This window comes from Genypterus blacodes, unplaced genomic scaffold, assembly GCF_046128005.1.
Source record: "Genypterus blacodes isolate CSIRO-AG114 ecotype Tasmania unplaced genomic scaffold, CSIRO-AGI_Gbla_v1 ptg000111l_1, whole genome shotgun sequence".
In the NCBI taxonomy this organism is placed as follows: domain Eukaryota; kingdom Metazoa; phylum Chordata; class Actinopteri; order Ophidiiformes; family Ophidiidae; genus Genypterus; species Genypterus blacodes.
In genome coordinates this window covers 4,180,001-4,203,593 of record NW_027466915.1, presented here as the reverse complement: position 1 = coordinate 4,203,593, position 23,593 = coordinate 4,180,001, and the positions used below count along the sequence as shown (strand labels likewise).

The 23,593-nt window shown below is 43.4% G+C and overlaps 1 protein-coding gene across 1 annotated transcript; it reads right to left on the bottom strand.

Moving 5' to 3' along the window:
• Window positions 1–8,242: 8,242 nt before the first annotated feature.
• Window positions 8,243–21,971, bottom strand: LOC143009269 (sialate:O-sulfotransferase 1-like). The gene is made up of 8 exons (XM_076161347.1): window positions 21,581–21,971; window positions 15,548–15,662; window positions 14,226–14,410; window positions 13,252–13,373; window positions 12,246–12,435; window positions 11,176–11,340; window positions 10,872–11,072; window positions 8,243–10,167 (listed from the first exon to the last, which is right to left on the bottom strand). The coding sequence occupies exons 1-8, from the start codon at window positions 21,969–21,971 to the stop codon at window positions 9,815–9,817; spliced, it is 1,722 nt and encodes a 573-aa protein (XP_076017462.1). The 3' UTR covers window positions 8,243–9,814.
• Between the last annotated feature and the right edge of the window lie 1,622 nt (window positions 21,972–23,593).

The window sequence follows — 23,593 nt, the reverse complement described above, 5'->3', positions numbered from 1 at the left end:
CACATATGTGAAAGCGCTTATGACAAGCGACCCGAGCGCCCAAAACTACAATCATGCTGCATTTATGGCTTCAAAGCAGCTCCAGAATGAACTCTTTCATGTTTCTTCACCACTTTGTCATTTCCTTGGCTTATATAGTTACTAATTGAGCCATCATTACGCACATACAGTATGTAAGTAGAATCCATTACGCGAGGAGGGATTTCTTCTTGTTGCCACGCCTGAAATTTAAGGAAGATTAAACGTGCACCGATTAAACAGCTCAATGTAATGAAAATAAAAGCAAAACCCAGCTGTGTTTGGAATTTAATAAGCTTCTTATCCTCGATCGAACACTCTAAACTCTCCTCCGTGGCCTCGGCTTGGGACAGGGGTTTCGTCTCACCACATCACGGTGGTTGAGGTTTCTGGACGGAGTTTTCCAGCTGTTTTGAAATCACAGAGAGTGTGATCCAACCACAGCTGCACTGAACTCAAAGGACCTCTCGGAGGCTGAACCGGCAGGCTGGGATTCAAACCCTTGCTTGGCACCGGGACGACTTTCTGATGAGTAGAATAATGGTCGTGCTCAAACATGTTTGCAGGATCTGCTGACTGCTTTGCTTTGCGTCGCCTCTGGGAATCTCACACTGAGTGAAAAGAAATATACTGGAGCTTCTCAAATGTTGCAAATGAGGCTTGAAAACACACAAAGTCAGCCTAACAGTATACTGTGTGTGTGTGTGTGTATGTGTGTGTGTGTGTGTGTGTGTGTGTCATGTTGCTTCTATCTATCTATCTTTCATATTTATAATATTTTTTCATCAGTGTGTTGTTGTGTGTTGTATTTATTTATCTTTGTAAATTCCTGTTCATGTCTGTGTAATCAGGAGTTAAAGCTTCTCTTTGACCAGAGGAATGAAGAATTTTGAACTAATAATCTTTCTGTCAGTAAATTGAGAATCTCTGCTGAGATTTCACATCGGCCTCTGTGCGCGCACACACACACACACACACACACACACACACACACACTACACAACCTGTAATGTATCGACTCATCTTTATTTCACAGTCTCACACAACAATGATGGCGTCCACGGCTCGCCACACAGCCAGGCGAGCGTGCGTTTTCTCCCGTCCTGCCATGCACACTGAGCAGCAGCTTGTAGGAGTAGAAAATATACAGATGTCTCCTTTCCTTCACAAGCTCACTGGTGCCTGTACACAAGACAGAAAACACACGCAACAGCCCGTCAGCCCGACAGCCATCAGCGCTGTGATGAAATCAGACTGACTGCAGATTCATCCTGATGATGAAGATCAGTGTGGTGTCAGAATTAACCACTGAAACACAGACTCAGTGTGTGCTACTGCCACAAACTGCACACAAACTGCAAACACACACACACACACACACACACACACACACACACACACACACACACACACTGAGGAGGTGATTGACAGCCCACACGTATACTTTGATTATACTTAGAGTTGTAGACTCCATTTAGATACAAACTTTTTCCCAGATCTGTAACATAATAACATCACAGTAAGTTCCAATCAATACTAATCTATCTGTCTTGGTTGATATGCTGAGGTCTCATACATGTGATTGGAACATTTCAGTGGATAGACACGATTTCATCAACTGTTTTATTACCCAGACAGAACTCTGGCGCCATCTTATGGTTTATTTATGGAGCCAAACAGTTTGAAGCCGGCAGCAGCGTCTCAGGCTTCATCTTCTGAGGCGCCAGGACCCTGCAGGGGCCGGAGATGATGGAATGATGATGGAATGATGATGGAATGATGATGGAATGATGATGGAATGTCCTTCCTGACGCTTTATTCAAAGAACTACATAAAAGGTGTAAAACGTGCAAAAAATACAATAATGAAACAGTCCAACACGTGCAAGTGACAAATATAGAAAGAAAAACTGTTCATATTATGCTGCAGCCAAATACGTATTAATATATGTATTAATGTATTAATGTATTAATATAGTTGATGGACCCAAACGAGCTTAAATATCTTTTACTCATATAGAATCTGTGAATATACAAACAAAACACACATGATTTAGAAGGAAACATCAATCTGATTGTGTCCATGTTTCATCAGCAGTCACAGGAGCATTTAGGAAGATTCCTCATTGATGACGGTGTTGAATTTCACAGAAGAAAAATAACCATCCCCAAAAAGCAACAACGATAAGAATAAAACACAGTTTATGACATTTTGGTGTCAAAGATTTCTCAAATCAAAGGTTTCATAACATTTACCATCCAAACAAAACAATCAACTACAAAACCCAAGAGCTCAAACTTCAGCTGCTTGTTTGTTCTGTCTTCCTTCTTCTGGTCTCTGTTCTGATTGGTGGACAGCGAAGCATTAGTCTGTTCTGTGAAAGTGTGCAGAGACTGTTTTGTATTCAGGTATGCAGGGATGTAAACATAAGGCGAAAGTTTATTTAGTCAAGTGGTGGAAAGTTTCATAGTCACGTCTCACTGTAAAGTCAGCCAATGTGCTTCATCATACAGACACACAGGTGTGTGTTAGTGACAGAATGATAACCCCCCTTACATAGAGACACAGCTCTTACTTCTATCTTTATGAGGTCTAAAGTTGAATTTGTCATCAATCAAAATTCCAATACATCAACACTGAGTTACTCTCTGTACCTTTGAAGACGTCATCCCAAGGTTTTGGCTGAGGCTTCCACTAATTTGTGACGTCACAAATCCTGCTCACACACTCGCATCACCAACCCAGATGTCAGGACAGGGCAGAGTCTTCGTCCTTCAGCAGAAGATCTTGGTGACAAACTGCACATACATCAATCTGTGCAGTGCAAATCAAATAAACAGATAAAACACATTTGGAGTGGAGTGAAAGCTTTTTCATCTCTTTAATTTCCCAAAGCACCGTTACTAAGTAAGATTTTCACGTCATAAAGCAGAACCCACATTGCACAACACACTTACTGCCTTTTAAAGTCTCCCACAGGTTGAAAAAAAAGTATCATCACTCTGAAAGAATGAGTGTGTGTTTGTTCAATTATTGGCAGCCCACTTTTAATAACATCAGTTTACACTGCAGTGGCCACTGTAAATCCAATTACACTTTCCAGCAGTAAACAGCTCCATTCAGTTCTGAAATTATCATAGGACCCCTGCTGGAATTTCATGTTTGGCATGCAGAAAATGATTTGCATACGCGGTGCATCACAGCTTAAATGTGGCCGAGTCAGCGAGCAAATACGGTGGGAATCAAACTGGTTGCGGGGTTGGAGAGTAGGACCACAAACGCACCTCCATGTAAATGAGTTTAATGTGCAGAACCGCTGTGTTTACACGTCTTGAAGATGAGAAAGCTCTGCTGGCACTCAGGCTGTCACTATCAATCACACTGAAGGACGTTCAACTGACACTGACTTTACCAGCAGAGACGTGCCAGCAGGGGGCAGTAATGAATCATGACAGGCGTCTGCAACAACTTGAACTGTTGCCGGGTAAAAACTTTGCAATGAATTAAAGGCAACAAAGTGCAGTGGATCCTTCAATTTAGCTTAAAGCACCAAACTGTGAAATATGTTTTAGAGGATTGATTTCATTTTAGTTTTTGAATTCTATATTTCATTACAAATTCATTGATTGTTCAAATTTCCTTCCAAATACTTCAGAGATTTAGTTCATGTCACTTCTAATACTAATTTCCTTCATTTGGAATTTTGGGTCTTCCACCTCCTGACCTTTGAGCCTTGTCGCTGTTTTACTTGTAAAATGAATCATTACTCTGTCAGCCTCTCAGGTAACATGTTAAACTCTGCATATAGCAGCTTTGATGTCTGTGTGAAGGAGCACACTTGTTTATAACCTCTCAGTAAATCTTCTCCTCATAGACAGGTCACTCACAGGCCGACCTTTAAATGTCAAGGTGGATCACCGCAGGAATGTGGGGACGAACGACGTTAAGTTGGGTTTTACATTAAGGATTAATTATGCCTGAGAGCAGCTGAGACGACATCGGTCAGCCGCGGAGAAATGAAAAACTCATACCGAGCTTCTTTGATGTCTCCTCAGCAGCCGGCATTCCGCTGAGAGCAAACATGTACCACTGATTCGTCCATGTAAAGCAAACTGAATCTGCTTAAGGAACTCCGAGTTCAGGCCAACGTGGGCTTATGTATTATTCTCTCACTTTATTAGGTGGATTGTGGCCTCAAAGTGACTCTGCAGGTCTCATATCCAGCACTAAAGCCTCTATTACAGCAGAGCAAAGTGCCCATCCAGACATGTTATCAGAAAGTCTTAGACTGTCAGTCCAGATACTTCAAGCTGCAACACCAAGATCAAGTCAATACCTGTCGGGTTTATGACTTTGTTTGCTTGTGGATTATCTTTTCACGTATCTCCTGCTGATTTATCTTTGGAGCATAAAAGGAACAATAAAAGACAAACAGTACAGCTTCTGGTTCTATTTGTTGTAAAATGGCTTATGTAATATTGTAAATCCGGCCGTATCTCTGAAGAGCAGCCAAGACAAGGAGCAGAATCCATAAACTGGGGCATTAATCACTGACAAGTTTTTGTTTTAGAGAAGTATAGTAAAGAAATGTCATCAAAGGAAATTCTGCTCAGTTGAAAATGCAGTTTTTTGTTTTGAATTTAGACATTAAAATCTAAAATCAACCCAAGGTTTCAAGAAAATTCTTCCCCCACGAGTTCAAGATAATAAAAATGTTTTTAATCCATTAAAAATGACCAAAAATGTAAAACAAAATACTCACAAAACAAAAAATGTAGAAATATTTGTACCTGACTGTGATCCAGCAACAACCAAAGGCCAAATATTTCACAAGCTAAAAGCTATTATGTGTCTGCAGGAGTGTTTTTGTGGCAAATGAAAACCACATTCACTGAAAAGAAAAACACAAAAATATCTTGCGGCTGCAGAGGATTCGTTTGTAGCTTCACCCAGTCAGACTCACACTGTGGTTTAGTCTCTGATGGACAGACTGAGACATGTTTTCCAGACGCCATGCAGAGATGTGGACTGAAGAGGTCACCGCTTTAATTGGGAGATGTCACTGTAACCACCCAGATAATCGTCGGTCGTTCCGGCATTCATGCGTCAGAACTAATTAAATGAAAATGAAATAAAATGCAGGAAAGGCTGAATTCATTGTGGCTCATGTATGAAATGCAATTTCAGTAATATTGTAGAGTGAATATGGAATTACTGTGAAAATGAGATCGGCTCCATCCAACCTGAGACATGATCGACAATAGAGGCAGTGATTCCCCTTGTGGCAAATGTTATTAATTTAGGCTCTAAGGTTTTTTCCAAATCAGATTCCATCAGTAGGAGGCGCTACAGAGGCATGACAGTAAGTTATGTAATTCCTGTCATGGTGTCATGAGAATGTCAACAAATTCTACAAATAGTGTTCAGGTTTTGTCCTTGTTTGGTCAGAGAACTTTGCATATTGTGCTTCCTTGTGTCAGAGTTCCTTACAGGCTTCACACTGGGCAGCACTGTCAGCACGTCTCTTACAGTCGCTCTTGTATTGTATATATTCAGTATGCAGCAGTGGGGAAACTGCTTATTGTTGCATAGTTCTTCTTGTATAATGACATCATAGAAAACATAGACTATGACTTACCAGAAGCTGAATTTTGCCATCCAGATTAAGATAAATAAACTAAATCAAAGCCACATTTATCAATTTGTAAAAACAAGAGAGAAAAAAAATAAATGACAAAGTGAAATGTTTGTAACATTATTACAACATGGCGCGTAAAATGATAGAAACCCCAGTCAGGCACAGTTTTTAGCATCAATTTCACGCCAAGACAAGACAAATTATATTGTTTTAATGTTTCTTTCTTCACAACGTGTACCAGGACTGACCACCAGAAGGCAGCAGAGTGACCTCGTTCACAACTCTGGATGAGCCTGAAAAACAATATATTAATTTTAATTGTCCAATATAAGATAATAATCAATGTAGAGTAATTTGTGATGTTTAATACTGTAGCACACGCTTTTAATCACATATTGTCCTAAATAAATCCTTATAATTCTTATGATAAGTAAAATCTTATATGTAGTACTTACTAATAAACCAATATTCACACCAGGCAGAGCTACAGCAGCTTTGGGTAAGACGACGCCGATGATGATGATAATGATGATGATGATGATTATGATGATGATTATGATGATGATGATGATGATGATATACCTGATAATCCATCCATCCATTCTCTTCTGGTCAGATTGTAACTTTGTGAGGGTTTTCATTTGTTACGGTTGTCAAGGCCTTGCTGCTTCCTCTGTAACATCCTGTAATCCAGCCTTCCTCTTACCTCTTCATCCATCCTCCTCATGAGTGAAATGGTGTATAATAGGACTTTGTGTGTCCTGTGAGCTCCTCCTGAGCTCCCCTGACTGTCTGACTGAGATGAAGCAAGACCTCACCTGCCAGTCATCTTCACCTGCTCACACCTTCACTCTGTTTCACCGGAGAAATCGTTCTCTTCTTTCTTACACGTTGGCTTCTTACACATACTTATGAAGCAGATGGTGTTGCTTTTCATATTATAACTCCGTTTACGTGACAGACACCTGACTGAGAGGCCTTATGGCACCACTTGACTAATTAAGCTTCCCTTGAAACTCCTTCACTCCTATGGGAATAGCTGAACATGACGAGCTGCACGCTTGTCAGCTAGACTTCAATCAATTTCGTTCACTCCCAGTATATCTACTTAGGTAATTTACTCAAGAATAAGTAGAACCTTGCTGTAGCCTCTATTTCCTTGGGAATTGCTCTACGTTTTTCTGCACTACATTTAGTTAATTTACTTCTCACAGACACACACACACACACACACACACACACACACACACACACACACACACACACACACACACACACACACACACACACACACACACACACTTGTCTGTCTCTCTCCCCATCCTCAGCCTGTTCATTAACCTGAGCTGCAGGTTCGTCCCACTTCTACCTCCCTGCAAGCTTAGAGCACATCCATACACACATGCACTGAAGGAGGAAACACAAACAGAGATCCTTCAGTAAAAGTTACCACCAGCAGAATACAGGGATCAATCACAGCTAACAGCCGCACGTCCGCCTCCTCTCACGCCTTTATTCATTTGCTCTTTAATATGTGAACACTTGACCGTTACTTTCATGAAGACACGCTTATGTGTGAGAAAAACCTTCTCAACTCAACACTCAGAGTGTCTGCGTGCTGCTGTACTTCTCTTCTTCAGCCTCCGTGCGTTGTGTGTTGTGTTCCAGATGTTTCAGACAGATGTGCAAGCCCGCGGAGATGTCGGCCTGCATGCTCCAAACTGCATCTGTTATAACCAGCTCGTACATCCGGAGGGGGGGCGAGGCGGGGCACAGGGTTGGGGATCCTGCTCCTGGTGCCCGGTTAGAGCATATTCTAGGTTCCTCTCACTTTTGCCTTGTTCTGCTTTACAAAAACCAAACATGATTATTTATTTAGCTGTTTCAGTCTTTCTAAGGCAGATATTTGTGCTGTTTAATCATGTTAAGCATGTTCTGTCCTAGCAAAGCATCATTTTGCGATTCTCAAGCCGTCTCATCTCACTGCAAAAGTCCATGAAGGCATGCAGACGTGTGTTTACCTCAGCTAGAGATGTTACAAGCTTAGTTAACCTTATTGACCTTCAATCTACCCACTGGATGGCGCTGTGTTCCTCGTGTGTATGGTGAAATCATTAGAATGCGTCTGCTCATCAATATCTGTAGCAGCAAACAGAGGAACACGCAGTTCAGATGTGTTCTCAGCATGCAGTGTTTATCTTCTGCCATCCCACAGACTGAACACGGAGCAAATAAACCATCTGAACCGCATCCCTCAAAGTGTGTAAGGTGGCGGCTAAACACACAACCCCTGTTGACACAAAGCACTGCTGGGCCTCATCCTGGGCCTTGGAAGCCAGAAACACTGCGAGGGAAATGCAACAAACAAACTGAGTTTCCAACTTCACACAACAGAAAGTTTATTCAAATAAAATGAATCTACACTTTAAAAGCAGTTCTCAGGGTTAATCTACAGTCAGACAGGCTGCGTGGAGAATCATGAGCATCTCCAACAGCTTTGAGGCTTTAATCTGTGATGTTAGTGTCGATGTATTCCAACAAAAAACAGAAGTCAATATGGGATTAAAGTGAAATATTTACCAGCAAAACAAAGTTTGAGAAAGAGAGATGAACGTTTCCTGCATCAATCGTGTGTGCGTGTGTGTGTGTGTGTGTGTGTGTGTGTGTGTGTGTGTGTGTGTGTGTGTGTGTGTGCGTGCGTGTGTGTGTGTGTGTATGTGTGTGTGTGGTCGGGGCTGAGGGACTGAGGCGGATCGTTCCAGCTCTGCAGATGATGATGTGCGTATCCTCCCCCTCATCATTAGTCCTGATGCTGCGTTTCACCACAGGCTCCTCGCTCCACTCTGAGCCTCATTTCTGTGTCTCTCCCACCGATTCCACCAGAGTCGCAGGTTTCAAATGCAGTCAAATACGCCGTTTGACAGAAACGTTTGAAGACATTTCCAGATTCCTCAAAGAGCCAGAATGAAAAACATTCAGTCGTCTGTACAGCAAAGCCTTTTTCGCAACTCCACAACTCTGTCATTGCTGTTTGCTCTGCTAAAATGATTTCCCTGCATCAATAACTATATTTCTATCTATCCATTATATCATTATTTCATTTAAAATAGAATCCAGGCAATTCTGGATTTTTAAGGCTGAGGCCAATATAGATTTTTGAGAAACACTATATTGCCCAATTATCAAAGAGTTGAGACTGAAGCAGACAAAGTTCACTATCAAAACTGCTCCTTTAAACTGTAAAATCCATACATTCATACTAAAGCTGATAAATAATTCATCTACGTTAAAACCAAAACATAGGCAGTCAAATGTGACCCAGATAAAAGCAAAAGAAAACTTTTTGGAGGGGAATCAAACGTACAACTTCATAACTCTTGTGGTTCGGCAACATTCCAATGCCTGTTATCATATTACAACAATGGTAAGTTATTGGCATCATCGAAACTCACTTTGCAACCAAACTGAGTCTCTTTTTGGAGTTTTTTAAGTATCACTACCGAGCAAAACAAAACATCGAAGTACCTGTGAGCCAACAAACCAGAGAGAGAAACCCATGCATGTGTGTGTCCTGTCCAAAAGGTCACTGACCCCCATGTAGGATGTAAGATCACAGTGCACAATAGACCAGACCAGTTATTTTAATCAAAAGAAACTTTAAAACTCTTTCTTCATGAAGCCTATGTACCACTAGTGGCACATGTACCATAGTTTGAGAACCGCTGAGTTTTTACCTGCAAAAGAACAAAATCTACAAGCAATAAATATCTGATATGGATAAAAGTCTTGCAACATAATAACATGAATGTTGTAATGTTCTTGTCCGATACAAGATGAGCAAACAGTCTCTTATGTGTTTTGCATCTTGAACTGTTGATGAAAAACTTTGTGAAATCGGTCAAAAATTTGACTTTGTAGCTTCTGAGGACTGAGGAAATGTCTTCAAAACAGCTGTGAGTGACTTCAAATGACCTTCTGGACATTTTCACTGTAAAACATATAATATATCTGCGCCATTCGAATCAAATGGCGTGTGACCAGTTGACTCATGTGGACAGCAGGTCATCTCTCACGGAGCTCTTGGAGGAGGACAAACGTCTCCTTCCTCACTCCCATCACCCCCCTGAGGCTGTGACTTAAAGGACCGTGTGTTTATCATCATCTGGGGAGATATTCTTGTGGAAGTCTGCTGAAGTTTCTGTTCTGCACCGCCTGGTCCACCGTGCGGACGTAGGAGTCGATCACCCTCCTCATCTCGTGGGTAAACGGGTCCAAGGACGGCTGCTGGGCCCCTGAGCGCTTGAAATGGCCGTCTTGGTTAGTCTGAGCGCACAGCAGCCGCTCCTCAGTCATGGTGACGTTCAGGAAGGACGTGATGATGTGGAGCTGAGGAACCAGCGACATCTGCAGCTCCTCATAGTGAACGACGAGCAGGCGGCGGCCGAACTTCAGCCAGCTCAGAGCGTGAGACGCCCACCAGGGGGCGTAGCTGGAGACAAATTCCGGCCACTCTGAGATGAGAGCAGAGCAGAGGATAATGAATAACAATTTAGATGCTGCATTCCTGTTGCTTGCTTCCACCTCAGAGTAATCATGAGATTTTGGGGGGGATAAGTGGATTTTTGATAGCTGAAAGAACAAAACATCTATTTAGAACATGATGGCAGAGCTACAGGGCCGCCGAGCAGTTTTGTCATTAATGTTCAGCACTGTGCCTTCATTTCCAATTTTCTGGCAATACCCTGGTCAACATGCTGTTAGTGTAGTTATTACCTCTGTCAGTCTGTCAGCGCCGTGTCACACAAAGTTACTTTTTAATAAGCGTTTGTGGCTGTGGTGTATTTTCAACATGAATCCAAATGGAGATACAGATACACACATGATTTGTCACTGCTTTTACTGCACAAAGAAATAAAGGCTTTTTCAACCAAACCCAACAAATTATTTACGTGAAGCACAATCATCAACCCCAGAGTGAGATGTTTTGCTTTGATGTAGCAGATCAAAATAAGAGCTTACTTGTCACATTCATGGAGTCACCGTACAGAAACATAGAACTACCATCAATGTGTTGGGAGAGTAGAAAACCTCCAAGTTCCCATTTGCCAAGAATGCATCATCATTTCTCTATGGCTCACACACTCTATGTCGAGTATGTATGAGTGGGTAACCTGTAACAGAGCCATAACCACAGAGTCATCATGTACTGTATCACCTTTGCTCTTCCACTGGGCATCAGTGGCGTGACCCAAGTGCCCGGCACACTTGCGGTTGAATTCAGCCATGAGAGAGCGGTAAGGGTTTCGAATGAGCAGGATGGCGGAATCGAACATCTCTATTTCTTTCTGTCCACTCTCGTGGGTTTTCACACAGATGCTGCGGCCGCTCTTCCAGTAGTCTTTCTCCCCTTTGAAACCTGAATACATGAATGCATAACAGTCAGATATGAGGCAACATGAAGGCCCCCTGCATCCCCCCATCCCCCGCCCCCCTCATCCAACCCCTCCCCATCCCCCCACCTCGGTTGTACAACGTGCCGTCGAAGTAGAAGCTGCCCGTGTAGTAGCCCGACACGAGCTCGATCAGGTGGCGCACCCAGGTGTTACCGGCGCCGGGAAAACTGGAGAGAGCCACCAGGGAGCTGGACCTCTGCGGCAGAAACATCCTCTGTTTGCACCTGGAGTCTGGGATGGAGAGCAGGGGGGCGGCGGGGGGGCGGGGGGAGGTGGATTGTTGTCAGTAATACAAAGGTAGAAAACAGAACAGTAATGCTTGGAATGATAATAACAGATGTTCAATCAAAAGTGTTAAAAGGTCTGTAGTCAGTGTTTAAGTTACAGGCTAAAGCACATAGTTCAGTGTTGGCTTTCAATAATCCTTAGACTCAAGAGAAAACATCAAAATCCACTACATTTAAATGTAAAGTTGTATGTTACCCCTGCATGATTCAAACTATAATATCAGTGCAGTAACATTTATTAAAGTTTGTCTACTTTTGGGGGATTTGTTGTAATTCCTCTCATCCTGTTCAATATGTCCAAATTGTCCACAAATAGACTTCAAATATAGTTCACATGGTTGTTTGATAAACCTCATAGCTCCAATTTCAATCACATTACACCAACACTTGCCTATAATACAAAGATTCTTTTGCTAACACTTGTGGGTACTTGTGTGATACTTTGTGTGACTTTGACTTGTACCGCAGTGTGTTTCCATGGTGGTTTGTAGCAGCTCTGCCTGTCATTAGTGTTCCCTCCCAAAAGAGGGGACACAATATTCCCCAACACTCAGAGGAACTGGAGCACTTTTATCGAAGGTTATTTTTACAGGCCATTTTTACAAGAGGAAAGACAGGCCGGAAACTTTAACTGCGCTGTGCCGTCCGTATAAAAATGCCGACACAGCAGAATCGGTTGGGATGAAGTAGAGACGAGTGCTGATACGTGTTGCATTACCTCATCTCTATCTGTTAAAAGCATCTTAATCAGGCTTTACACCAAATCTGATAAGTGATTATCAGAGTGTGTGTGTGTGTGTGTGTGTGTGTGTGTGTGTGTGTGTGTGTGTGTGTGTGATAATATCTCACCCAGGACTGGAGTGTGATACACCTGGTAGTGGTGGTGCTCAGTGGGAGGTGTGTGTGTTGAGGCAGCAGTTTGGTTGGGCCCAGCGTTACCCACACACTGCTGCTTGTCAGACTGTTGGTTGAGACTGAAAATAGAGGACGTCCAGGCGCAGAAACAGTGCGTCTGTTGGAGCAAAGCCAGTGGGAGCTCCTGCAAACCAAAACCACAAATGTTTCACAACGTTGGACTTGCGTGTGACTCAGCAGACTTGTTTGCCCTCTCTAAGGGTGCTATTTGACCCCAAGGGTGTCGTGTCAGCTCGGCTAAACAAGAATTCTGCATCGCCCTGCCGCCGTGTGTTTGGGTTTTGCTCATTACCTTCTCTTACTTCTCTATTTACAGAAGGTCAAGCTGATCAATGTCAAAAATCTACCTGCACTGCAGAGAGAAGTTTGGGGGGAATTATGCACAATCACACACACACACACACACACACACACACACACACATACACACACACCCACACACACACACACACACACACACACACACACACACACACGCACACACACACACACACACACAGGCACACACACACACACAGGCACATACACACACACACACACACACACACACACACACACTTACACAGGCACAGACACAGACACACACACACACACATGCACCGAGTGAGAATTAATCACACTGCAGTCACAACCAGATGATGTGCAATATTTATACCAGCCATTTTCTGGGGGGTTCTGGGGAGGAGACACAGCTGCATACGATCTCAGTGCAGGATCCAGACTATCTCCTTCTCATTAGAGGCACATTAAACCTTAAGCAGTCAGCAATATTCAGGGAACCCCGTCTCCCTGCACACACCACTGTGATCTCCTGGGAGTGGAAACAGCTTTCTGAGCCGCAGTCTCCTCCCCTAGGAGCACAGAGAGCCGCTGCTACTTTACAGAGGCGTGTGAAATGAATTGATCCTCATGCCGGCGGCCTCAGACGATGAATGCAAACCTTATCTGTGCAGGTCTCGATGCAGGACTGAGTCGTCAGGTTGGCTTGAGACGAGTGGACGGGGAAGGTGGAGACGGTGCTCTTTGGTAACTTGAAGCAGCCACGATAATGAACGTGTTTGACTGAAAACAGACAAATACATTGTTTTGATACCTAAGTGCTTAAAGCAGCTATCAGCGATTCATACTTTTGTGAATGTTAAAATGTTTTTCAAACTATTTTCAGACATTGACAATAACAACTCAGTGGCTTGAATCAAAATGAGAGGTGACGCAGTGTGCAGGTTGTCAAAGCTTTAAGGGGGCAAAAACACAAATCTAAACTCTTTTGCTGCACTGCTGTGCACACTGAGTGAACCCGTCCATTTAAGTACTGTCTCTTTAAGCCCTGTTCTCGTATAAATTCAAGGAAAATGAAGCTTTCAAGCCAGTTCAGTAGAGCTGCTATTGACACATAATCCCTGTATATTACAGCATAAAGTGAAGGAGAATAAAAAGCAGAATATGTCACTTTGATGTGCAACTTGAAAGTAACCTGACTACTCGCCTCTACAGTATTTGACTTAGCCCATAAATGAGGCTGTGAGAGATGGTGTTATTAAAGTAATGTTGAGTATTAATCAGTGTATATCCACCATGCAGCTGTTGCAAGATATTTGACATCAGAAACACAAAAGTTGTGAATCACATTTGAAGCAGCAATTTTTGTGATTTTATGCAAAGATGCACCTGTCTTATCAGCATAAATCATGGGGGAGCGTCCCATTCCTACTCAGGCATTTATCTCATCCTGTTCACTCAAATTACTCTTTAATATGTTAGAATAAATTTAACATTTTGGTCCAAAAACAACACAAGACAGAAAGTAAGTTAGCGCTTTGAAGTTGTGTTACTTTCCGTTCTGCCTGGCGTAAAAAAGCAGCTTAAAGAGAACAAATGGCTTGTCTGAACCTTTCCTCTGGGATATCCACTCACATTTTCGGTGACCCGGCAGCTGTTCCTCCACTTTGTAAATGGAGAGACGCCCCACGCCGCCACACGGGGAGCCCCTCTCCCCCCGACACCCAACGCTGCAGTCCTCCTCCGGAGCTCGCGGGCTGCTGATGCGATTCCCACAGTGGCACTCAGCTCCAAACTCCAGACCTGCAAACTGGTACCCACTGGCACACGCACACACAGACACACAGAGACACGACCCACCCACACACATACACACACACACACACACACACACACACACACACACACACACACACACACACACACACACACACACACACACACACACACACACACACACAGAGACAAAGACACAGTTATTGCAGTAGCTCTGAGCAATCCATAACCACCAGCTATCAGCCTTGGGCTACGTCATCCCACTGGACTTTATACTTAACATTTAAAAGTTATCAGTTAATTCCGACTTCCTGCTATTGAATCACAGAAACAGTGCATCCTCTGTGATATCTGCTAGTGCTTCTCCTCCTCCTGCACCCATCTGGATGTGTGAACCAAACTCAGGTCACCTCTGATCCGTACTTAACTCATCAAGGTTGCTATGACTCATCCCTCTTCTTCTTTCTTTATCGCCCTGCTTGAATACAGAGACCTCATCAAAACTGACCTTTTCACATGTTCTTTGAAGCCTCTTCGTAAATTGCCTTGACTTTTTTCTTTTGCTCCTCTCAATAATTGGGCTGCTTAGGGAATGAGCGTGACTTTTTCCTTAGCGTAAGGGCAGAAAGGAGGAGGCTCAGCTCAGCGGGCTCGGGTGTTAAATCCATCGCGTCTGGCCTGTGTTGTGCAGTTTCAGCCCGGCTGCACGATGCAACTCCTTGCTGTTGAGATATATAAAAAGGAATAATGCAAGCGGGTCATGCTTTGAAAAATCCGCCCACCTCTTTGTATTTCTGGCAGCTCAGGCCTGTGGTTTTTACTGCTGGAAGCACAGCTCACTCTGACCCACTCAGCTTTCACAGCAAAGCACAGCTCCAATATCTAACCAGTGATTAATTAACTAACTGCTGTCCTCACCTCATTAAGCTTTTCAACACATCCACACCTCCCTCCTTCCTTCTACAACAGTTCAACCCTTCAGTGCTGGCTTGATCTTCGCTCTGCCCTTTCTCAACCCCCCCCTACCCCCCCCCATCTTTTACTGTCATCCAGCCACCTGGCTCTCCGCTGGCTCCCAACACAGGAGCCATTCATCGAAAGCGGAATGAGATCCAAAGTATTTACTCAAACAGCAGGCCCTCTGTGGTCCCTGCACAAGAGCCTGCTGCAAACAGCATTACCTTTCCGAGCAGGTGTCTTGACACAGAGAACTGGTCATTTTGCGCAGGTCATACAGCATGGTTCCACCCAGGGCGCGCTCGCTGGTGTTGTGCAGAAAGCAGCCCATGTACGTGCCTGAACCAAGCAGAGGGAGAGAGAATCAGACTCAAGCGTTTTGTATGAGCAGAAGGACACTCAGTGGAGTTCATACACCCGTCAAGGCTGAACAAGATGGCCTAGAATTAGTCAGATATGTCATAATCGTTGGCATACTACTGATCAGCATCATCTCAGCGACTCAATAGAGGCTGTTACATGTTTCTGCAGATCGTCTTTACATGGAATACAGACAAAATATCTCAAATAAACTCTGTGACTGACTCACCATTCTGCCAAAATTTGACCAGATTTGCATGCATACAAATCCATATTCATAAAATGTATTGTTAGTTTTTTTTTACGTGCTCTAATATCCATTTTATGCACTTTACACATCTTGAGAATGTAAAGATATGCGCAATGGCTGCACCCATAATTAAGCATGAATGGATGTTGACACACTCCTCTTTAACCTGATTTGGACATAAACCAGCCTCACTCTCTCCTCAGTCTGGCCTTGGAAATGTCCTCTAGCAGTGCCATCATCAGTTACACACAGCAATTACACTCCAACGTGCACTGTGGGACATTAAAGCCAAGGGATTTATGACATACCACTACTTCTAATTTATGATCCTACGTTATTCTTATCCTCACATTACTGGACAATATGTAAACATATTTACTTGCAGGGAAATAAAATAAGAAGAACACAGAAGAATGTGACGTTTGATCAGCTGTGGCAGAATACTGTGATTTGCAGAAAAGATTAAAGCTTCAAATAAAATGTCACCCAGATTCTTTCTTTGATGTCGTCCTTATTTCTCCCACATTGCTACATCGCGCTCGGCTCAGATGGCACAAACAATAAGTCTCTTTTGTAATTGTCAGCTCCATCTTGGCACCTTTGGGTCTAAAACTGTTTCATGATCTCAGTTTTACATTCCAAACATTCATGCTGAGAATATGTGTGTGTCTGTGTTTGTCTCATAATTCAAAGAGCACATCTGGACTCTTCTTCAATGTTCTTCAGGGTTTGTTTTGTTTGATATGTCAGCGACATCATTGATTCAGCTTTCATTTCCAATGTTTACCTTTGTATTTGCTTTCTAGCAGCTTAAAAATAGACCAATGTCAACTAGTCAAAGGAGATTTGAAATGGTTGCTTGACATGCATGATAGTAGGACTGAATGAATGTGGCAGCAAGGTGCACAGACAAGATGCCAGCAGGCAATGGAGCTTAAAATCTCCCTGGCAGGCCAAGCATCACCATATCAAATTCACGATTCAATCAGTCTTGGGTGTCCTCTGATGCCCGTCCAGCCTCTTCCTGCCGGAGCGATGCGATGGGCTGAGTCACCAGCTGCCGGGGCCTTTGGGGGAGAGAAACGCCACCAAAGCCCGAAAGCACTCAGACGCTCTCAGAAATCATCTCCGGCGGCATCACCCAAGGTAAGCTGCTACCCCCCCCCCTCTCACCCAGCAAGGCGGGTCGCCGCTTTAATCAAAGTGAAGGAGGAGCCCCAGGCAGAGCCACGGCCGAGGGTTAATGGAGGGAAGCAGCTCCAATTCCCCGACATGAGAGGAATGACTGTACTCAAGCCTGACACCTGCTGCTTCATGCGACACCAAGACAGATGGCCTTGCTGGAGATGATTCTTCCCCCCGCAAGGAGCTGATGGAGGACGCCAAGGACAGGATGGTCAAGCACAACAATGACTTTGGGTGGCATGTTCGGTGCCATCATCAAAAGCCTGAACCTGCAGAGAGGCGACGCGTGTGAGCGTGACAGAAGCACGGCTGCTTTCTCGCTTCACTAGCTTAGACTTTTGCAGAAGAATCAACACAAACTTCAAAAATATAAAATATCAAGAAGTATCAACACAGATCTTGTCTCATACTGAGACACCCCTGTAATGTTTGGCACTATTGATCTCTGTGCACGTCTCTGGCTGTGTAATACTTCTGATATGTACTTTACATATCAAGGGATTTGAGACTCATCCCCACAAGGCACAAAGTTTCCAGCCTCAGACACAAAGTAATACATATCTGGCATTTCTATTATGGAATGTTTGACTAGGCAGGGCGCCTGAATCTATGAATATTTCAAACTGGATGTGTGTGTGTATGTGTGAGCGTGGAGAATTTTCTAGAGATTACAGCTACGGTAGGTGCATTAATTACTGTAAAAACAAATTAGTTTGAGTAAGCTTTTAATCGTACTGAATATCCCAATGTTCTTTTTCATGCTTTTTCTTTCTCTCATTTGGAACCTATTTGGTGACCAGAGCAGACGTGTGATTGGATAGACGAGGTGGTGTTTGATGGATAGGCGTCGTGTAAAATGACTGTGAAGCCTCGGCTGCCTCATTAACACCTTGTGACGGCGGCGGTTTAGCGCCTCACCCTTCGTGTGTGAATCACAGCAACCAAAAGGATTTTACATCACCAATCTGCTGCTTTTACTCCTTTTAGTCAAAGCTTGGAAATGTGTTTACAACCACGTTAGAGCGACAAAGAGACTCACTAGATAGAATGGATCACAACCTTACAACTATTACCATGCGATTTAACTGCTTTATTTGTTTTACGAAAGCTTGGTTGTAAATAATGTATCTAGCTTAATTATTGATCTGTCAAATGGGAACTAAATGCCCGATTTGTTTTTGATGAGATTGGTGGATGACAATGGGAAAATGGTTCCATGTACCAAAGTTAAGGACATTTGAGACAGATCGCCCCATGATGTCATAGATTCTACTGTTGGACACCAATCACTCTCATCAAAATCAATTAATAATCGAACACACCAACCTAACAGACGGAGGTGAAAACATTATCTTCTGCTTTCTCCCCAACCTCCTTCCTTTATTCCAATCAGTCAACTTTCTAAGAAACAATACCAGTAGCGATACACAACACTGAGCCTGATGAACACACATATGTATTCTGTTCAGGCATGCATCACATCCCTCATGACACCTTGAAAACCACAAAAGCAGTTGCTCTTCAGCACACAATAGGCTTCAGTATTTTCAAGATTTCTAATGCTTCTCCACAAGATCCTCTGAAAGACGGCAGTAATTACAACTGACGCCATTGATTCCTCAATTTTTCATCAGTATTTCCCCATTTAGTGCCTGAGCGGTTGTGTGGTGTCTGTTGAAAAGAAGGCTTAAGGGCCCTTGAAGGATTCTTTACAAGATGACAGTGAAGGGATTCATGTCACACGAGATGTAATCCAATTACTTGTGGAATTACTTTTATCATTTCAGCAAAATAGAAAAGCACAGACTGACGCTGCTCTACAATAGATCTCCAAGCGAAATCTTGACCATGTAATTGCAAAGCATCCTTCAAACGAGGCCAAGTATCGTTTTTCTAATGACTCATTTCTTTTCTGGTCTACTTTTGCCACTGCCTGCCTCTGCCTTCCCATTTTGAGAGGATCAGTGAGAAATACGCCTGATCTACTCGTTCTGAAGCACCCACACATTAAATGTCACATAAATGTATAATGAAGCTCTTCTTAAAATTCCAAATTTACAATTATCTCTTCATGAACGGGTGATGCCTCTTACTTTGAAACCCTGTAGGCAAAAAGAAAAAATCTCTTTCCACCGGCTCCTTCCAGCCCTGCAGAGCTAAAAAAGTAAATTACAAAATAGAAAATAAACTTGCATATTTGCTCATATATTATTCACACCGTCTCTGTCAACACAGCTTCACTGGGATATTTCCGTCTCAAATATCCTCCTATCTGCTGCTCTATTTCAGATAGCAGGATGGCGTTACAGCTGAGACAGCTTCCCTCCAGACTTTGCAGGGATATCTCAGTTTAATGCCGGCAAATATGTACATCCTTGTCATCACTGCTGCAGATAAGACAGTTAATGATGAGCCAAACCACATGAGATGTGGCGATGAGTCCACACAAGAAGCTCCCCGACAATGTAACACACTCTTCAAAAACCGAATTATAGGAGAACAACAAGGACTCTGAGCTTGTTTGGAGTTTAAAGTTGAATTCTGCACAGAAATCATTCTACAGTATTTCTCAATCTCTTTGTGGCACAATTCTGTCGTTCATGCCAAACTGAAACTGATCGGCCACTAAGGAAAGCAGCAGACCATCACTTCGGAGCTGCTAACATTCCATTTGCAGACTAATTAATGTAACTAGGCCAGGTTCACATTCATACTCGCCAGTGGTCACATGTTAACATTAACACTGGTTGTTTGCTTAATTTGCCTACTGGCTATTTAGTCAAAGGCAAAGCAAAATACCAGCTGCAACTTCTATTTCATGAGCCGGTATTTATAAAGCTTCAAACTACAGATTTGGATGGCAGGCAGGGCAACCTCATGGTAATCTGAACACGGACACAAATCTTCCATCCCTGAATCTTTATATCTCACACAGATGGGGACGTTTTTTCACCCGATTCGGCTGTTTGGTTTATTGGTTTGTTGGTCTGATTGTTAGCGGTATTACTGAAAAATGTATGAACTGATTTTGAATAAACTTGATGGAATGACTCTGGGAGGAAGACAATTTACATGTCTGTAATTTCTAAACATTGCAAGATAGAGAACCAAAGAAAAAACACACTTATAATATTATCAACTGCCTTCCTGGGGATAAATTAATTAGTTGGAGGTTTTTAAGAGGAGCTGCAGGTTAAAAACAAGTAAAGAAACTTCGACACCTCCTCAATTCAACTGCTCTTGATTCAAAATCTTTGTGCCTGCACCCACAAACGTTATTCTACAGTGCGGCCTGATAATCAGATTGGTTGTTTGTCGACTAAGTCCCTGTATGACGGTAGACTAATTTCTCCACTGCGACGAAGCCGCTGCAGTCTGTGCAAAGCAGCTGCACACAGCAGACAAAGAAGCAAGTGAACAATATGTAAGCAGAATTCTGTGTAATAAAGAATCACCAGGCGCTGTTTGTGAGAAGAAATGAAAGAAGTCAGGGTGAGTCTGACCTTCACGGAGAGACGAAGAGAGTGTGTTTGTGTGGATACACTGGAGATATTGGACTCTTTTATTTCACATAGATTTTCTCTGTGGTATATTGAAGAATATAGCAGCTCGCCAGTTATGGCGTGCTGCTCATGCTTGTTGTTTATATTTTACTGGCTGGCAGCTATTTGTTTGTCTGTATGTCCTTGTTTGTTTGTTTGTTTGTATTAATGCACAGAATTTGGCTGAAATGTGGAGTGTGGGTGAGTGTTATTTGTTATATTAAATACATATTCAGTTTCACATTAAAAACTCTGCCGTTGTGTGCTATTTGGCTGAAACATGGAGCGGAGTGTGTGTAAGTTTGTTTATCAAATCTGGGCAGCCATTGTTAGGGTGTCAGTGTGGCCAGTGTGTGGGAGTTAATGAGCAGACACTACGCCACGAGGAGCTGTGGAGCTGTGCTGATGGGCTGAGGGGCTCAGGGGCTGAGGGGCTGTTTGGGGAGTCAAGTTTTTAAGTGAGGAGCAGAATCCACATTCACTCAAAACAGGAGCTCAAATGAGTTAAATACCTATATGCATGTTAACAGCAGACGTCCTTCATTTTGACTTTGTTGTGGTAACCAAAATGTTACTGTATGTCCTAACAATTCAATTCAAATTCCCAGATCTAAAGGCGTGAAACACAGAGCGCATTAAAATGGAATTTCTGCACAGTAACAAAAAGGACAGAAACATGAATAACCACCATTGTGCAGCTAGGATGATGTCGATTCCATAGCACGCAAATAGATTTGACCTGCTGTATCTTGTAATTACAGAGAAACATACAGAGAAAACATTATATTCATTACAGTAATTTCTTTCTCCAGCATATTATTAGAGTGATTTTGTCTCTCGTCTTGCTCAGCTGTAATGGAGGTATGTGCTGTAATGAGAACCTTCTAGTCTAGACTGGGCTGCTCTGTGTTTAAAGTTACCTTTATCTGTGCTGGTCTTGTGGAGGGAAACGGTCTGCTCTGGACTCTCTGGCAGGAGACTGTGAAACCAACGGCGATGCAAGTGTTGAACCCCCAGGCCTCGGGAAGCGGGCCAGTGTCGCCCTGCTTTGGCTCCGCCTCCAGATACAGACTGAATGGCCGCCCATCTGGAGCGTGACCTCACGCCCAAGCCCGCAGTCCTAAGGGCCGTGGGAGGCGCTGCCAGGGACAGCAGGGGCGGCAGGCTGGCGGCGTTCGGTTGGGCCACTCTGACGCTGGAACGTTGAAGGAGCAGGATGCTGCCTGCCATCAGATAGGCGATGCCCAGGAAGAGCAACAGCATCTGAGCCCGCTTTAGCAGGCAGTGTAGTTTGTAGAAGGGCGCCACCATCCCCAAATGCTTTAGCTCCAGTTGTCTGTCACCTCAGTAGAAGGCCATGTCATGGATTTTGAATGGAGTCGACAGATCTGGAACCGACTTACAACATCAGCGGAACATTGTAATCTAGGATACACCTGGGGCATCTGGAGATGGTGTCTGCATGGTGTGAAACTGCCAAGACTTGCTGCTTCATCGCTAAGAATCCGCGAGGCCAAAAGCAGCGGCGGCGGAACGACGGATGTGTCACAGCTAAAAGGGACTTGAGGGTAATATCCAAGGCTGGTCACCGAGTCCAGGATGATCCATGGCTAAAGCTGAGACACAAGAAAGCAGGCAGCTGTATTTAAAGCAGCAGCATGTGAGCACAGTCACAGGGAAGAAGTATATGCCTAGCAGATTAGAGGCACAGCTCATGTTGACATATGGGCTTGTGTTTCTTTCTTGCAGCATTATGTTTCCTCTCTTAATATCTGCTGCTCCACCGCTTTCATTCCTGCCAATTGTTTTAATTAAAATCCATCCCTCAAGATCTGTTCCGCAATTCCTGTAATTTTCTCCTGGATACTGGGATTGCGATTATGTTTTATGATTTTCCATCTCCTGAAAGCAAAATGACTTGGATGGGGGGAAAATGATGAAATTACACCAACCTTTTACTATTATGTGTTTTAAATTGGATTCCTTTTAGTCACTTTGAACCCATCCATAGATTCTGTTCAATTCCAGCAACGGCAGATAATATTTACTTGATCACCGGCAAAACCCAAGTCTGCTATCACAGCGGAATAATATCATGACAGTGTTTAACACCTGCCTGGATAAGACATAAATAAAAAAGAAAAAAAAATATTTTCTGACTAATTGACAACAATCCCAGTCATTTGTTTTTTTCCTGAAGTGAGACAATTGTTGTGTGACAGTGTGTGTGTGAGTGTGTGTGTGTGTGTCTGTGAGAGAGAGAGAGAGAGAGAGAGAGAGAGAGAGAGAGAGAGAGAGAGAGAGAGAGAGAGAGAGAGAGAGTGAGTGAAGCCTCTCTATCACTCAGCTCATACTGCTTACAGCCTATAGAGGTGCCCGTGTCCCACACAGATCTGTGTAAGAAGCCTAAAAAGGACGCGGTTCAGGTTGAGTGTCTTTTCCCCTCCACATCAGATCATATCCATGAACGCTTCGGTGTGTCAGTGGCCGTCACACACGCACAAACACACACACACACCGTGCCCCCCTTCATCCTGCACTTTTCATCTCAGGCCTCTCTGTTCTCTCTCTGTAACACACTTACACCCCCCAAAAGTGTGGGGTGCTGTGCTCCCGAGGACGGAAGCAACAGTTTGCGCGACGAACAGTCTCTGTAGAGTGAGTGTGTGAGCCCGCGAGTCCAAGTTACACCTTTCACTCCACTGAATTTACGCATAGAATAACTGCCGCTAAGCAAAGATTAAACGCGAAATCCAAGTGCGTCTGCTACTTTTGAGTGTCTGAGGCAGAATTAAAAAACAAACCACGGCTCCACACTGATAGTAAACAAGCATCTGCTACTTAAACATCCCCGATCTTCCATCTTCGTGCTTCCACCATTTACAGTAGAGGATATTAGAGTATATATGCTGCTTACCTCCGAGCGGCGGAGC

Coding starts and splice junctions, on each gene's coding strand:
- LOC143009269 (XM_076161347.1), bottom strand. CDS start 21,971: ATGGTGGCGCCCTTCTACAAACTACACTGCCTGCTAAAGCGGGCTCAG. Junction 13,374..14,225: donor GCTGCCGGGTCACCGAAAAT/GTGAGTGGATAT, acceptor GTCTGTTTTCAG/TCAAACACGTTCATTATCGT. Junction 11,341..12,245: donor GTATCACACTCCAGTCCTGG/GTGAGATATTAT, acceptor TCTCCATCCCAG/ACTCCAGGTGCAAACAGAGG.